This window comes from Sebastes fasciatus, chromosome 6 (genome assembly GCF_043250625.1).
Source record: "Sebastes fasciatus isolate fSebFas1 chromosome 6, fSebFas1.pri, whole genome shotgun sequence".
NCBI lineage: Eukaryota > Metazoa > Chordata > Actinopteri > Perciformes > Sebastidae > Sebastes > Sebastes fasciatus.
This window is the reverse complement of record NC_133800.1, coordinates 3,587,318-3,605,932: the sequence shown is the minus strand read 5'-3', so window position 1 is coordinate 3,605,932 and position 18,615 is coordinate 3,587,318. Positions and strand designations below refer to the sequence as shown.

At 40.8% G+C, this 18,615-nt stretch overlaps 1 protein-coding gene across 3 annotated transcripts in view; it reads left to right on the top strand.

Annotated features, from left to right (window-relative positions):
- LOC141768803 (voltage-dependent N-type calcium channel subunit alpha-1B-like) overlaps window positions 1-18,615 on the top strand; it is a 211,022-nt gene that overhangs the window by 73,298 nt on the left and 119,109 nt on the right. For all 3 annotated transcript variants that reach the window (XM_074637175.1, XM_074637176.1, XM_074637174.1), the window contains exon 6: window positions 9,019-9,122. In XM_074637175.1, coding sequence (XP_074493276.1) covers window positions 9,019-9,122 — 104 coding nt within the window. The remainder of the gene's footprint in view (window positions 1-9,018; window positions 9,123-18,615) is intronic.

Below are 18,615 nucleotides of genomic sequence, written 5' to 3'. Positions count from 1 at the left end.
ACCTTTCAGCATATTGTAATTCAAGTGTTCTGAGAGAAAACTAGACTTCTGCTCCTCCTCATGGCTCTGTTTTCAGGCTTTAGAAAATCTAGCCTGTGACGGGAAACTTTTACCAATCACAGGTCATTTCAGAAAGAGAGCATTCCTATTGGCTGTGCTCCGGCCATGTGAGCGGTGCTTTGTATTTTCTCAGCAGATCTCAACATGGCTACCGGGTCACAAACTTTCTCATTTTATAGCTAAAAAGTACACTACAAGATGATTCTGAAAACATTTGAGGCGAGAAATAGGCATTAACGTAACGGCTCGCATAGGAAGCTGGACGGCAAACTCAGCTCGGCTCGGTCAGTGTATCTTTTGGTAATTTGATTTTCCTTTCACAAACGGATATTAAAAAACAAAAAATGAGAGGTTATTTCGTTTTAAAATACAAAAATTGAAATTGAAATACAATGCGTTTTTCGCCTTTTTGTTTTTTAATATCCGTTTGTGAAAGGAAAATCGAATTACCAAAAGATACCCTAACTTCCCAGTTGCTCTCCTCCGTCTGTGAAATCTTGCCAACGCCATTAGGAGCACCGGAGGACACCGGAGGACAGAGAGGCACATGATATTTTTTCAGGTTACCTGTTTCATGTATTCACTGTCAGGATATAGCGACCGTTTTATAAAAATAACTTTTTTGAATCATATTTGCTCCAATCTCGCCTACCACTCTTTTTCCAATCATAGACTTTACTTGGGTGAGCTGCCCATTTATTAACGGCTGCCCAAGTATATTTGGCGACCCATTTTAGCATTTTTCATTTCAATTTTTGTATCCGTCCGAAAGAACGACGCTATCCGCGATCGATTAGTGGACTCGTATCGGCAGAACGCTGCTGGGAGCGGATGAAGAGCTCCGCTCTGCTGGTGCAACTCAGAGCCTCGCTGCCTCAGCTGTCCAGGCTGGACGGACCCACGGCGGAGCCGCCCTGACCTGCTGCTGCACTTTGCTCACCCGGGACAGAATCCCGGTATGGGGGACGGACTTCTGCACGGCATGGAGTATGTTCCCACTGTAACGTACTCTCGTTGGACTGACAGGCTTCTAGTGATACATTACGCACACACACGGTTTGTTCCCATCCAGACCGCAGTGATTGTTTCTTGCAAGTCATTGTTTTACTGCTTAATGTGTCAGTGAACATAACAACGTTCTTGTGGCTGATCTTTCTCCGAGACAATGTAATACTCCTGCACGGCTGGCCTTTGTCTTTCACTTTTATTTGTAAACAAACCGTACGTGCACACGCCGTCATGCCAGAGTCGTGCCCAGCTTCTTCTCTGATTCAACAGCTGGTTAGTGTTGTCCGAGAACGAACACAAATAACCACCACAACATTTAGCCAGCGCAAAAGTGATGCAACACAACAGATAAACATCGGCCATCGGTTCATCCCTAGTAATTCTGTAAAATGAGAAAGATCAAATATAGAGATATAGTATATAACAAGTGTCAGGTGTCAGCAGTTCAAGTCTAACCATAAAGCTGGTTCATTGTGTTACTTCCTGGTCTGTGTCTAGTCTCTCGGGCAGTATGGGTGTGGCATTGCTGTTGAATTGATGGCTGTCCTCGGGCTAACACTTTTAGGGGCAGAACAGGGCTACTAATGGCTTTTCTATTGCCTCGTGTGCTCTCTCTTTTCTGTTAGCCAAGGTCTGAGGCGGCCTCACCCCGACACCAGCTAATGCACTGCTATGCCCAGCCCTCAGCAGCCACTTCCAGCTCAGAGCTACATTATGACAGATGATTCCACCTTTCTAATACAGCGCCTTCTTGTAAGGATTCACTGGCAGCAGTTCAACAAAGATCGCCCAACCCCTTTCCCCCCATTACTACCTGCGCCCAGTCGTCTGTGTAGTGAAGTAGACTGCCCAATTGGTGGCCTTCGTCATCAAATGGAAAATCCATGTATTGATGTAGCCCGTGAAAACCAAAACGGATTGCAGTCAGATTTGTGACGTGATATGTGGCTGACTGTAAATAAAAGTGTCTTAAATCTCATCTCCTATTATTTAATCAGGATATGAGACACCTGAAATGAAAAGTGTAAACGGGGTCTTGGATATCACATTAGGTTCTCCTCATTTTACAAAATATCATGACATGAAAAATACCTTTGTTTATTGGTAACAGCTACGTACATGAACACTTTGTAATACTAATGGTAATAGCTATCTGAAATCACTCCCTTTTTAATGCACTATACAATATAGAGAGGCAAGTTCCTCCCCTTCCGATGTCCCCCATGGGACCTTATTTGAGAAAGAATATGTACAGTAGTCAACGGCGAGAGACAAAGAATTATTTGATCCCGTTTGAATTGTGCCATGAATTACACATACTGTATGATGTTTGACAATTTAAAAGATCATTTAGCAAGTCAAGTCTCAGATTGTCGTAGGTTTGTTGTGGTATCATTTCGTTTTGTGTGAAACCGCTCAGTGAACTACATCTCTCGTCTCGCACAATATACGTCATCAACACTAGCTAGCTAGCTAACTTAGCTATGTTCCACGCTCAAATGAAACGTTATCTTACCTGATATGTTTTATCCAGCGACTCCTGGTCTTTTTATCAGCCGGGAAGCGAAAGAACGAGCGAAACAGGTTGCTCGCATGTACCGCATGTTTCCACCTGGTGCCGCTGCGCTGCGCACACCGGCTGTGAATGTTCCGTCCTCCGCATGGCGATTGCTTCATAAACGTTATGGTTCTCTTATAGCATTGAGTTTAAATTAAAAATATTCACTTTGACACCAAATCCTCCGCCATCGTCTCGTCTGTCAACTCTCTCTCTCCCCATGTGTGAAATCAGACTCCTGCTACTCTGAGCTGAGACTCCGTACGGAGCAGACACTTTCAGTTTGTAGTGTCCGTCGTCCGACTATGTATTGGTAACATGACACAAAAAAAAAGCAAAACGACGGTGGACGCGGTGGGCGAGTAATGTAGTCGGTGTATGCCTGAACACCGTGTAACACCGGTAACACCGACTACCACGGAAAGCCTACAGGCATCGTAGCTTCAGCAAGAGAGACGTAACTTACGCAACGTTTGGGTGTGTAGTTTTTCTAATTATGAATTTTCCTAGTCTGATACTTCAACAGTTTTACAACAAACTGCGACTTTCTTGACTTGCAAAATTATCTTTTAAATTGACAAACATCTTTTGTGTGATTCATGGCGCAATTCAAACAGTATCTGTCTCTCACCATTGACTACCATTCATATTTTTTGCAAAATAAGCCCCATGGTCGTCCACGGGAATTGGAGGGACTACACCTCTCTATTTACCCTCCGTTTGCCATTTTATTTGAGTGATAGATTTCTGAATGCAAAATAACTGCACAATACACAGTCTTTTACCTTTATGGTACCTTTATATTTGTGGTCACAATTCAACTCGTAGCTGGCTGGCTTGGTTCCATGCTGAACACTCTATATCAGGATTTTCTGAATGTCAATGGAGTGAATTAATGTGAAACTCACTTCCTGAACCGCAGCAGTTCAAAAAGTTGGGCGGTTATTGTTGAGCTCTATTGTTTGTGCTCACTTGGAAGAACACTTGCAGAAATCTGGTTAAGTGGCTGAGTAACAGCAGGTATGACTTCAGAAGCATCATCAGGATGTCTATTTTATAAATTAAAATAGTGATTGGTCCAGCTCTGTAAGCCTGAGATGAGCTCCACTGGTCTGATTGCACTATTAACAGAAGAGCTTAAATGTTTAAAAATAGCACTTTGGGGAGCAGAGATGGATGATGAGGCCATTCAGGGCGGAGACTCTTTGTGTCTTCATGGGAATTTCTGTGAGCTGCCTACTAAGATCATGATGAAGTTGTGTGAAGAACTCTAATGTGTTAGTTTTGGGAAAACATAGATTTCACCTTTCCACATAAAGATACTCTTCATGTACTGGAATATAATATGTTGCATAAAAGCACATGTGAGCACATCATGTGTTAAAAGTAGCACATATGCCTCTACAAATAAATGAACAAGACTGATTGTTGTTTCACAAGTAGCAGGTTTAAAAGCTCATTTTAAATCAATAAAAAGCTAAATCATCGTTAGACAATAGCCGGTGGTTTCCCAGATTGCATTTCGGCCAATGCGTTAAATAACGCGATAATAACGCAAATTAATAATTAACCACTAATTTCTGGTACGCGTTAATTAAACTTGCGATTTTTAGGTTGTAGCGAGCTCAGTTTTAAAGCTAGAGTGAACACACTGGCAAAAAAATTGGGCCTGGCCATTTTCAAAGGTGTCCCTTGACCTCTGACCTCAAGATATGTGGATGGAAATGGGTTCTATGGGTACCAACGAGTCTCCCCTTTACAGACATGCCCACTTAATGACAATCACATGCAGTTTGGGGCAAGTCAAGTCAGCGTACTGACAGCTGTTGTTGCCTGTGGGTTTCTGGACAATATTATTTATCATTGTTTTGCATTGTTAATTGATTTACAATTATAAATATATACATACATTTGCATAAAGCAGCATATTTGCCCACTCCCATGTTGATAAGAGTATTAAATACTTGATAAATCTCCCTTTGAGGTTTTATCTTTGAACGGATAAAAGAATGTGCGAATTGCGATTAATCGCAATTAACTATAGACACTCATGCAATTAATCACGATTAAATATTTGAATGGATTGACAGCCCTAGTCTATAGGGATAAATCCTGTTTTACCCATAGTGGGGCTAAAATAGAAGTCTGTCACGAGTGTAGCACTGGAGGAAATATGGGAGCATGAATGTGCTCAGCAGTTTTTATAGCAATCTGTGAATTAGATCATGAGACATCTTTGGTGCAACATTAACATTTTGCTGGTGCGAGAGGAAAGCTTATGGAGTGTCCAAAATGAGTCAGTAAAGTGTGCCCAGTAAAGGACACCTGACAGTTAGATTTTGATGGGACTAAAGGAAACAGCAGGATTTGTCCTCTGGGGACCATGAATGTTTCTTACAAATTTCATCAATCAATCCAGAAATTGTTTTCCACATGGACCAGAGTGTTGGTTAAAGGGAATGTCGGACTTCACTGCACTTGCATTACCAGGAAGTCCACTACTGCCGAAGGCTGACCAAACCCATAATTCATCAAGTCTCCGAGATAATTAAAGTTCACTTTCTGTGGACTTCCAGAAAGACAGCTTCTGACTGTGAATGATTACCCATAATTCATAGTATTGTGGTTGAGACGATGTTAAAGACAGGAATAAAAGCAAAAGAACCAGTCTACCAACAAAACATTTGTTTCTTTAATTTTTTATTTTGTTATAATCTGCAGTTGGATCATTAGGTTTTTATGTAAATATTTTTTTAATATGTCTGAAATAATTGAATATAATCAAAGCAACAGACCCCACACATATCTTGCATAGATTACTTACTTATCAATATTGCCAAGAAGTGTGCAGTGTGAGTGTAAATTCAGTGACAACACATCACATGTGTAACAACACATTTACAGTGTATTTACAATTCCTTTTTTCCCCCTGCAGTCTTTTCCTCGGACAGACGACTTCTCACGGTTGTTTTCATTTTGTTCTGACAGCTAAACCTGCGATTTGCTGCCACACTGGAGACTGTAATTACAAGACTCTCTGAACGTGGGATTTTTCAATCCTGCAAGCACTCACTTCACTGGGAGGAAATCACGTAGCATGCGTTCCTTCTGCATCAAACTGCATCAGCACCGCTCTGTGACCCGCAGTCACAGACACATTCCGAGTCCAGTCCATCAAAATGACGGATGGCCTTCAGATTTGAAAGATTTGAAAATATTTGGTTAACGTGACCTCTGCATTTCATCCCCTACCGGTTTAGAGCCCATGCAGACTTGACATGATGACAGTGAACACGTCACGATACTTACAGTGTGACAGAAGTCTGCGAGCGCTGAGGGTGGACATTTGGAGTCAGTCGTTGAAGTGACAGTAATGTTAGTGAAAGTTCAAGTAGTGAGCCAGAACATTAGGAATAATCCTCTAGGGAACATCCAGTAGTTCTCTATATAATGAATGAGGAGAGACATAACCAGTTGTGGCAACCTAATCCAGGCTCTGCAGCTGCAGCCTCCCCACCAGGGACCATAATCCTGTTATCATGGATACAGGAAGTTTGGGTCAATATGACCCTCCAGCATCTACTACATTCTATGTCAACTGAAAAAAGCAGTCAACTTGAAAAAGACTCTGAAATATATTGTGACTTTTTTCTAATTTTTTCTTCACTGATCTATGTATTCTCCTGTCATGTGTACTCAGTCTTGCATGCCATACTGTATGGAAGCATTTTACTCTCTAATTAAGCTGCATAATACCGCTATTGTGTGGAGGTTGCATTATAGTGCTGCTTAGTACAATAAACAGTAATGAGACTATTCCTTTATCTGAGGAAACAATGAGCAAATCTATGGATGCAAACTGAGAAATTAACAAACGCATGAATGATGGGAAAGCATCACAAAGGATTTCAGGAAGTTAGTGCATTGCCAGACAATTTCCAGCAATCAAATGACCCACCCCCCCAAAGTAATAATCCGAGTGTGAGTGCCCGCTGTAAAGAATTATGTAAACATTAATACAGTAGAAGGCCCTCAGGCTGGGTGGAAGTCACAATGGAGAACATGAGCCTCAGATTGTGACTGCTGCTTCTGTCGTTACTGCTTCAACAGCAAAACACACTCGCAAGCAAATCTCTCCTCCGCACCAATAAATATTTCATATCAATATCATTTCATACCCATCATCAACATATTCTACAGTATATGGGCAAAACTAGGGATGCACCGATACCACTTTTTTCAGACCGAGTACAGGTACAAGTACTTACATTTGTGTACTCACCGATACTGAGTACCGATACGAGTACTTCTCTGTGCCAAAAGACCCTCGTTAACAGCCAGCTGGAGGGTGTGAGCGACACACGGCAGGCTGGGGAGTCCCGCATACGAGGCGGTGCGCCGCGACCGGCTCTAGGTCGGCTTGGAAAGGCTCGGGGCGAAGGTGCTTCCTGGGGCCCTGGCCAAAGTGTCACCGGGCCGGACTGTCCTCACTGCGGCGATGTCGGCAACCCACCCGACCCGTCTTGAAACACGGACCAAGAACGCACGCGCGAGTCAGAGGGTGCAAGCAAAACCCCGTGGCGCAATGAAAGTGAGGGCTGGCGTGCGCCGGCTGAGGCGGGGTCGGGCGCACCATCGGCTCATCTCGCCCGCACCGTCGGGGAAGTGGAGCTTGAGCGCGTGCGATAGGACCCAAAAGATGGTGACGAGAGATTAACGTCATGCTGCCGTAAAGTGGTATCGGTGCCGTTGTATCGGAGCCGTTTTGCGAGTACAAGTGCATGAGCACAGTATCGGACCCGATACCCGATACTGGTATTGGTATCAGTGCATCCCTAGCCAAAAGTATGTGGGCACTCCTGTCTACATCCTTCTGCGTACTTTCAGAGTGGGACTGCTTCATCGGTTAACCCTATGAAGGTGTGCAAATCCCTGCATCCAGGTTCCAACATCTGGTGAAAGTCTGAAACCAGAAGAGTATATAGGCTACACATGTAGCAGCACATTAACGCCCATGGTTTGGAACCACAAAGGGGTCATGCACGGGTGTCGACTTTCAGCCATGTAGCATATAATATCAAGATGTCTTTAACATATAATGTTTCAGTTACTTTGTCCATCCACTGTATCTCAGACAATGGACCTTGTCATTTGCTACGGATGTATACAGTATATGAAGATAATTAGTCCTTTGTATTTACAGTTATTTTCACAGACCTATAAATATCCTGATCATGAGGCTATTTTTGTCCATTTACTTCTAACCTTTCTGTCAGTTTCTCACATATAATGGTGATAAAGGTGTAGTTTGTAGTGATGTTGTATTAGGTTTCGTTTAGGGCTGTCAATCGATTAAAATATTTAATACCAATTAATCGCATGATTGTCCACAGTTAATCGCCATTAATTGCAAATTAATCACACATTTTTTATCTGTTCCAAATGTACCTTAAAGGGAGATTTTTCAAATATTTAATACTCTTATCAACATGGGAGAGGACAAATATGCTGCTTTATGCAATAAATATATATATTTATTACTGGAAATCAACAACACAAAACAATGACAAATATTATCCAAAAACCCTCACAGGTATTGCATTTAGCATAAAATCATAACATGGCAAACTCAAGCCCAACAGGCAACAACAGCTGTCAGTGTGCTAGTTTGACTATGGGATTGGGATGGGATGGGATTATCATTAAGTGTCTGTAAAGGGGAGACTCGTGGGTACCCATAGCAAAGTGTATAGAAGCAAAGAGGCAAAACTCTGGTGCTTTTTTGGCAACAGCCGCTAGATGGCGCTGCAGTAGCGCTGCTGCCATTTTGGACTGAAAAGGCCAATGAGTCCATTGCCATGGATGTATATATACAATTTTTTTTTTAGGTAAATCAACTTCTCAGTATGAACACTTAAATAGCCCTCATTAATATAAGTAGTCCAGAATTATTTTCCATTCATAATGAACGTGCATCAGACCCATGGGACTGCACCGCCCTGCACGCTCATATGACATATCCGGTTCTGCCAGCTTCCTGCTAGCTGTGTGCACTATTTCCTCCTGTTTGAGTAACGGAGTACTGTAACTGAGTAAAGTAGAGTGACCAGATGTTTTAGGAAATTACTAAGCCTTTTTCAAACTTGAAACTATATATTTGTGAACCGTGACATTAAATTTACATCTGCAGCAGGAACCAATGTGTTTGGGGCTGAGAGCTTCAGACAGGAAGTCAGAAAGTGTTGAGAGACGGACTGACACATTGTTGGTTTTGGTCTTTCCATGGGATTTGTTGAACATAAGAAAAATGTAGATATACGCCAGACTTGTCCTGCAACAACACAACAGCATTAACAGTCCTATTCTTTGTCTCTGCGTGTTTGTGTGTTTAGGCCAACGATGCCTCAGGGAACACGTGGAACTGGCTGTACTTCATCCCCCTCATCATCATCGGCTCCTTCTTCATGCTCAACCTGGTGTTAGGTGTGCTGTCAGGGTGAGTACAAACTGTAAGGATGACCTGAGCGGAGCATTTCAACAGATGTTCTTTATGTTATAAGTTTAGCATCAGTTGTCTTTCAATTATTCACCATAGCAACATCAAGCTAATGTACTGCTGCATCACACTAAGCTAGTTGTGAACTAGTTGTGAGCTAGTTGTAAACTAGAGCTAGTTGTAAGCTAGTTGTAAGCTAGTTGTAAGCTAGTTAACGCTGTAGATAACTTTGCACAAAAATCTGATATCTGCAGTGGATGTTGTAGTGTCAGGTCATATGACCGCTTCATAAACATTTGACAAACATGTCCAGCCACATGTGCTCCATAGAAGTCCACCATGATGGAGTTTTTGTGAAAAAATGTGAAAAACAATAATATGAATAGAACTTATTAGATTTCGACACTATCGACACCAAATTTGGTATAAAACCTTTCTAAATGAGCAAGATTGGTCAGAAAAACATGGCCGCCATCAATCAAAAAGTCTTCGCAAAGAGCGGGGCTTAGCAGGAAATGGTCATAACTGAAGTTGTCTTTGAGAAATCCTGATTAAACTAAGTGATATCCAGCACTATGACTTGAACATACACACCAAGTTTGGTTCATATCCACTAAGGGCAGGGAAATAGCAGAACTCATTACTTATTACTACCTGTGTATACTGGTAAATGCTGCATACGTTGCAATGATGATTGGTCTTAACTCCTTCTTTAGACAGAATTAAACCAGCTGAAGTGACTTTGCTCAGCTTTGTGAAGCCCGAAGTCCGGTCATTGCTCCTTCCTTCTGTTGAGCGCAAAAGGGCTTGCTGCTTGCGTCTATATTTACAATTGTTGTCTGTCAAGCTTTCCATTCTCACATACGGTATGCCGTTTACAAAAACGGCTGCAGATGGTCGACTCAAAATTCTCAGTACTTTAAAAAAAAAAAAACCTGCCCCTTGATGTCAGCACCATCGACTTACCTGCTGAAATGACAATTTATCAGCTATAGCTAGCTAGTTAATTAGTTAAAGTTAGACTTGGTTGAAAATGGTGTCTCCCGCTGTTTGGCTGACTTTTCAATGGGTCCTGGTGACTCTGTAAATGTGTTCCTAAATATGCACTTGACTGCTGCATACATATCATGCTAAAAGACTGAGGCTAAAGCTAACAGGTATCAGGGGTTGCAGGACAGAGCTGCTAACATTAGCCTAAACTCTGCTAGCATCCAGGACCGGCTCCCACGAGGTGGGGAAATACTACACAGTGGATGTGCTTGTCGTGCGGGCCTTTCTTAATGTAACCTGTATTCTTATAAACTACTACAGTTAGTAACTAATATGCTAAGTCTTGCCCTTGGAAATGGTGCTGGATTATTGCAGGTAGTAGGCTAAGTTAGCCAGACATGTTAATGATCTCTGTAGGCCTGCCATGCCTACTTACAGTTGCTAAACTATAATTGGACAATTGCTGTTCGGGGGAGGGGTTTAGCAAGCAGTCCCTCAAAATACTAACAACGCTGACTTTTCTTATCACGTCATCACTAACTCTGACGAGTCATTGGTAAAATATAGAATTTTATAACTTGCATTCAAACATCCCACATTTATTGAGTGCACGCTTCTCTTGCATTGACTAATTTAGGCGAATTCCACATCTGTGGCAGCTCCAATGCAATATTCATAAGGTTTTATTAAATCATAAATTCACATGATTATACAAGATTGCCAGACACAGACTTTATGCTGTATATGGTGTGCAGAGCCTGTTTAATTCTGTGGTAGCCTATACACTTCCTCATTTATAAAGCAACACAAGTTGTCATCACTATTGAAAAGAGCATCATGGGAGAAGGATGCGTTTTTTATTGCCTCTTTATAGTATTGCTTTGCAGTTATCATCTTTCTTTAGCACCAGCATTCTGGGTGTTGTTCTCCATCTTCCACTCATGTACATCTAACCAACAGTATATCATCCATACCGAATCATGATAGGAATGTCATTTTTCTATTGGGGTAAGCAACACTTAGCATAGATCAAGACTCTAAATCCCTGTGCACCTTTAACATACCTTCCTTTTTAATTCCTCTTCCTCAAACATGTTAGTTGCTAGTGGTCAAAACATAGAATTCTTTTCCCATCAAGCTTTAGCCTGTGTCATTTTGTTTTGTGCTGTAACAATGTTTTTAGGCCTCTGGCCGGAGGCATTATGTTTTCAGGTTGTCCGTCCGTCCGGCCATACATCCGGTCCATTTTCGTGAATGTGATATCTCAGGAAGAGACACTCTTCACTCAGTTCCCTCAGGAACTGAGTGAATTGTGGACTCCAAATGAATGATTATGTTGCTCCGTGAATCAGTTATTGCAGGTTTAAAGGTACTGTGGGGTTTTCTTATAAAGAAACATCATTTTGTTTAATACATTTCTCACATTAAATCCACTTAGTGTATCCCGAGGGCCTGATGTGCATGTTGATGCATTTCACAGGTCTAATAACATTTGCAAAGCCCACAATGTAACCTGCATTACATTGTTTCCATCAGCCAGCAGTCCTCTTCTTCTCTTGTTTCGCTGGTGTATTGCTGCCCTTTATGGTGCATTACTGCCACCAACTGATATGAGAAAAGAGAAGGACATGATACAGCTTTACGTCCCTATAAAAGACCTCTCAGTACATATGAAATAATATACAAACCCATAAAGGTTGTCATTGACAGCTGAGATTATACGTTCATGTCAGGCTTGTGTAAAGTCCCTAAAAACTGGTGGAGTCTATTCATCAGTCCATGTAAAAGTCTAACTGGTGCCTTGTTTATTTATTTATGGTTTATTTGGTAGGGACAGACACAAAATCCATACAGTAGACAAACTGAAAACATCTATCTGATGCAATGCATCATAGTGTTCACAACAAATGCTTATTTTGCAACATCCGTCCCTAGAAGGGCTTTTATGAAACTAGGAGATTAGGTAGGTATTAGGTACATTGAGGTAAAACAATATTTTGATAGGATACAGCGAGATACATTATTATATTTTTTTAGTGAGGGACTTATGTATTTTGGTCTCTAACAGTTCAGGTGCTCGGCTCTAACATGTCCAGTTTGATTTTGAAAATGATCACGATCCATGCTGAGACTGTTCACTGATCACTGTACTTGATGCTCTGCAGCATTGGGCTCAATGCTCTATTAGCCAGAGGCTACATTGCACAATACTGTACTGACAAATACTGTACACAGTGCAGTCCATAAGTATTTAGAAAATAATAGTAATAAACTGGCATACTTGAGCAAAGGCTCTGTCACCTTGTGTTTGACTCTAGATGTAAAAAACAACAAGAACCCAAGGATATCAGGGGGCATAGGGGAACCTCTTACAACTTTTGAATTAATCAGTAAGATTTTGTAGTTACAATAGTCCACTTGTTTTTAGGTTTTTGGTAGGAAGAAAGGGTCTAATCTAGAAATGTTTCTTTATTGCAGAAAACAAGGATTGAACTATATTTAATGTGTTTATGAAAGATAATTTTTTTTTATGTTTTTCATTGTTGTAGCTCTACGCCAGCACATTGGATTTGAAATGAAAGCTTAAAAGTGGCAATAAACAAGTTTTTTGCTTTAATTTGTCATTATGAAGTGAATGTTGATTGCACAATGTAATGGTTATAGAATAATCACCATCAGCGTTTAGATGCCTCGCTTCACTCTGCAATTCCGTCTGCCACCGGGTAAGAAATGATAGGGCTGGGACGATACACCTATTACTAATACTATACTAATCACGATACTTGGGTGCCGATTCGATATGTATTGCGATTCCACAAATATTGCAATTAGATATTACAATTGATTGTGATTTTTGTTAACGTTTTTAACACTAGACCATGGGAAAAAGTTGAATCATACACTTGAATCATATACTCCTAGGGATTTAAAATATCTAAATTAAGACAGTAAAATGTAGGATTTTCAGCATGTATGTAGTCAGAGATGTCCCAAAATATATCAGTCATTGTCAGGAATTATTCATTAAATCTTTTCCAGCAACCCATTCTCTTTATACATCCATGGTCCACATCGGGGCCGTTTGAATGCAGTTGTAGCGTCGGCCAATTTGACCACGGAGATGCGAGTTACTTTATTTTATTAATTTTACATTTATTTAACCAGATAAGTCAGTTGCGAACCAATTCTCATTTACAACGACGACCTGGCCAAGCGGCAGCGACAGAAAGTGAGTGACAGCCGGCTTGACCGCACGTTACCGCAATACTACAACATCAGTTGTCCATGACAGAGTTAGCACACAGCTTTAGCCGTGATGTCTAGCTCTGCTTTTCCTGCAATGTGTTACAACCCAAAATGTTTTCCATACTTAACTGGATGTGCTAATTGGCATTGTATTTCACATCGTTGGAAAGCCTGTTTATTTACCTTCGCAATGATGTCCATCTTGTAAGGATCATGCATTTGTGGGATGAGCAGCACAGCTGATTATGTGGGTAGCGCCCAAGAAAAATTTGCCAAAATGCTCTGCCAATGGTAAACAGTGTATTCTCATAAGGCCACCAGGAATCCTGCAATGACTGCCCTTCACCGTCAGGCCCGTTTGCGCTGGTGTCGACAACACAGACAATGGAACCTGAACATGTGGGGGAATGTCATGTTCAGTGATGAGTCCAGGTTCTGTCTGCGAAAGTTGGATGGCGGGGTCAAAGTATGGAGACGACGCGGAGAACGCTATGCTGATTGTTGAACCGATCGAGTAACAGCTTTTGGTGGGGGCAGTGTCATGATGTGGGGGGGGGGGCATCTCCCTCACTGGTAAAACAAGGCTTGTCATCATTGAAGGCCATCTCAATGCAGGGAGATATCGGGATGAGATTCTGCAGCCAGTGGCGATCCCATATCTCCACAATCTGGGACCTAACTTCCTCCTCCAAGACGACAACGCTCGCCCCCACAGAGCCAGGGTTATCACAGACTACCTCCACAATGTGGGAGTAGAGAGAATGGAACGGCCTGCCAATAGTCCAGACCTCAACCCAATTCAACATGTGGGATCAGCTTGGGTGTGCTGTACGTGTTAGAGTGACCAACACAACCTCGTTGGCTGACCTGCAACGAATCCTGGTTGAGGAATGGAACGCCATCCCACAGCAACGTGTGACCAGGTTGGTGACCAGCATGAGGAGGTGCCAGGCTGTTGTGGCTGCGTATGGATCTTCCACCGCTACTGAGGCTCCTGACGGTGTATTAAATGAATAAAGTGTAAAATAGCCAATATGTCTTGTTTGTTCCTTGTTACTGATAGAGAGTTCAATCATCCAATCCACCAAACAACTCAAAACAAGAGTCAATACCAACAGGAGAATACACTGTTTACCATTGACGGAGCATTTTGGCAAATTTTTCTTGGGCGCTACCCACATAATCAGCGGTGCTGCTCATCCCACAAATGCATGATCCTTATAAGTTGGAAATCATTGCGAAGGTAAATAAACAGGCTTTCCAACCATGTAAAATACAATGCCAATTAGCATTGTAACAACAGAGAAATAATCCCCCAAACACAAGTTTCCGAACTTTGTTTTTCCAGTTTAGTTGAATTAGTTTTTTTCCCCCATCCCTATAAAATGAAGGCTCCATTTACGGCACAAAGGCAGTGCATCAACATTGCGCAACCAAAACAGGAAGAGGATAACACGTTTGTTTTCCTCGGTAGCTATCGGTAGCTATCCGCAGTTACCAAAGAGTATCAATGTAAGTTCTTTGCAGTTACTATCCCCAGTAGAGGGAATGGCGGACGGTGGAACAACCGAAGTAACTGTGGAAAACAAAATGCAGTGTGTCCTGTGCAGTGTCGTCAACTCTTTTCTAATGAAAGTAGCTAGCACTCGCTCCAAAAGTCACTAAAAGTTGGCATGCGCTCATTTGCATATTGGCGACACCATCGCGCATTAATTTGCATAAAGCTTAGTGGTCGTGTCGGTTGCAGCGAGGGAGAGACTGCCAAGAGGAGAGGGAGAGACCCCGTGGACTGTGGTTACTCTGAGCAGCATTGGGAATGAATTATATTATAACATATTATAATATATTTGTTGCTTTTCCCTGATGGTCTGAATAAGTCACAACATTGTCGTTAGTAATAGGCTCTGAGGAAAACGGAAAGCTATCCGGTTGTCTTTGCACCAGCAATAATACCACTTAATGGTAATGCTGCCATCATTAATAAATGGTCAATTGATAGTTAATTAAACTTTAGTTAATAGTTACTTTACTATTAGCCAACAATGATATGATCATTTGTAATGTTTACAAATTATTAGTAATGCTATATTCTCTGTTCTTTTAAGTTTATTGTTGCACACATTCATTTTATACACTATCAAGTATTTTTTAAACGATTTGTAAACCTTTAAGAAACTGCTTGTAAAACATCTATAAACATTACAGAGATGGATGGACCAGATATTTGTAACACTTTGTTGCTGGTTAATAACTGGTTTGTAAACCATCTATAAACATTATTTGGATGGCTATTATAAAGTTGCAACTGATGATTAGAATACCTTGTTAAATGGTAATGTAATGAATATGTTGTAAAGCATCTCTAAAAAGTATTCAGATAGATAGTTAATACTTTGTCAATGGTTAATAATCGGTTTCTGGTCCATCTATCTATGTCATTTTTATAGATGTATGAACAATACTTAATATAGTATATACATTTTTATAATGTGTGCAACAATAAACTGTCAATAAATAAGTTACTAATGTATTCAGAATGTAATTGTTTTGTAATTGTTTCTTCTTAGCTATGATACAATATAGAATATAAACTAATTATTTCATATTACACAAACTAATGATAAAATTACATAAATTATAGCATTAGTAATAATTAGTAAACATTATACATTATCAATTCACTGGTTGTCAATATTAACTATTGATTTAAGTTTATTGACTATCAATTTGACATTTATTTTAAAGTATCAGCAAACTTTATTTGTATGGCACATTTAAAACATCCACAGTTGACCAAAGTGCTGAACAGGCACAAAATAGTATAGTTCAGCCCAGCAGTTTGAAATTATTACAAAATTGAATGTATTGATATGTGTACATAGACACGAATTTCACATCTTTTTCGTGATGGTCAGCATAAAAATCAATTTGTATGTAATCCACGTAATTGTGAACCGGGAAGTATAAAGAGCGGTGAACGCGATGTAGGGAGGAGGATGGTGTGGATGGCTGGGTAAGTGTGGGATGGGTGGGAACACAAGACTTTCACCCAGGAGACCGGTGTTCGTGTCCCACGTGAAACCTAAAGTCAAAGTTGACTTATTTGTCACATAATTTCCGTACTTAAGTTACAGCTCTTCCGGAGTTATTTTAACCCAAACCAGGATCTTTTCGAAGAGTAGTTTTTGTACTTAAAGGGGACATATCATGCTCATGTTCAGGTTCATACTTGTATTTTGGGTTTCTACTAGAACATGTTTACATGCTTTAATTTGAAAAAAACACATTATTTTACTCGTACTGTCTGCCTGAATATACCTGTATTCACCCTCTGTCTGAAACACTCCGTTTTAGCGCATTTCAACAGAATGGCAACAGAATTGTGTTGCTAGGCAACAGTTTAGGTCAATGTTTACTTCCTGTCAGCTGATGAAATTCACATCCACTGCAACAGGAAATAAACTGGGACACATTTAGTATGTTTACGTTCAAAACTGTGAAATTATCTAAATATTGTAGATTTGTGACATCACAAATCGGCTTGTTTCAAATGCACAGTTTCTGAATATGGGCTGTGTGTATTTCTCCATGGATTGAGTGTTTTGATAGTTTCACAGTATTTATATATCACTTAAACCTGCTTTATAATGTAAAAGACAAGAACATCTCACTTTTTACAATATGGGACCTTTAAGTTACGCCAGTTCCGGAGTTATTTTAAGCCTAACCAAGTCGATCTATTCCTCAACCCAACTAAGTAGTTTTACGTGTTGCTGAACATTAGTAGGAAAAACGCATGAAAAATACTTTGTTGAAAGTCTTGCTGAGCGTCACGAAAAAAAAGGGAAATTCATGTCTATGTACACGAATGAAATAGATTAAATTGCAGCCAACAGTAAGTAAGAACGGTCTTGTCTCTAACCTGAACTTTCTTCAGTTTACCCTCCTATGGCGTTTCTGTGAGACTGCTGTTATTCATGCATTTTCTTCATCTATCTGAGCTAATTCAAATGGATGGCTGAACACAGAGTTGTATTCCTGTTCCCACCTCTGTTGTTTAATGTTAAGGTCATTAATTTTTGAAAGAAGAATGTTCCAGCTGGCTGCTCTGCCCTTGCTGATAAGGTGGCGTTTCTCCTTGCTGGTGTGAAATCTATTTCGTCACTGTGCTTCTTATTGAAATCAAGGTGAGAGAGACTGACTGTCCCTCAAAGAGTGGAACAACTTGTCTTTCTTCCCACCTTAATTCCTGCAGCCACTTGCAGGACGGAATAATGAGCCTCAACTTTTTCTTGTTTACTTAATTTTGAAGGCAATTAATTGGGTGCCGTCGGGAGAGGAGTTTGATGACTCGAGTGAACAAACTGCAAAGTCAGCTCCACAGAGCCTTCAATATGTTTGTTTCACCATCGGCATCATTTTCCTCAAAGTTTTTTCAAGGTTATCTTTGGTCGAGTTGTAAATGAATGCTCTTATCAGAAGTGAGCAGTTTGAGGCTTAGCACACAATTTTACTTTAACATTAAAAGCAGCCAGGTACAGATTTTTACTTTCTTTTCATTTCCTTTCAACAGGTAGTCGTACAGCACAATCACATGTTTCGACATGACACAACAGGGTCTAGTGTCCTTAGGAGGTAGTCCGTGAGCTACGGCATCCCCGAAATATCCATACATTGTTACATTAAGTAGGCTGCGGCCTCAACCAGGAGACTGTAATCATCTTCTTAGCAATTAATAGTAGGACTCTGAGTAGTAATATCTGATTATTCTCTTCTATATCCTCTGGTATTATTCCCAGTATAAAATAAGATGGATTTAAGGGCAGTTCTATATCTAAAATGTTTTAATTTCTTTTTGTATATTTTGCCAATATTTTAATAGTTTTGGACAGTCCTAGAAGATGTGCGTGTGGTCTCCTATTAGGCCACAGCCCCTCCAGCATTGATCGGAGATACCACCGGATTTTGATGTGACAAGAGGAGTCCTGAAAAACCTCATCCTGACGTTCCAATCAAATTCCTTCACAATTTCGCTAAGGGCCCATACCTGCCCTTTCATACTTTGCCCTGCACACCGTGCACATAAGCCACTCTCATGCATATACTGTACATTCATACTGTACACACAGAGAGGAAGCTTTAGAGGGCAGGTAGCCTTTAGCCGCCCCCTCTGTGGCTATCTTGTCCTCTCTGTTTACTGCTCTCTTCACAGAAGTTGTCACATGGCTTTACAGTTACTGGGGAGGTGGAAGGTCAC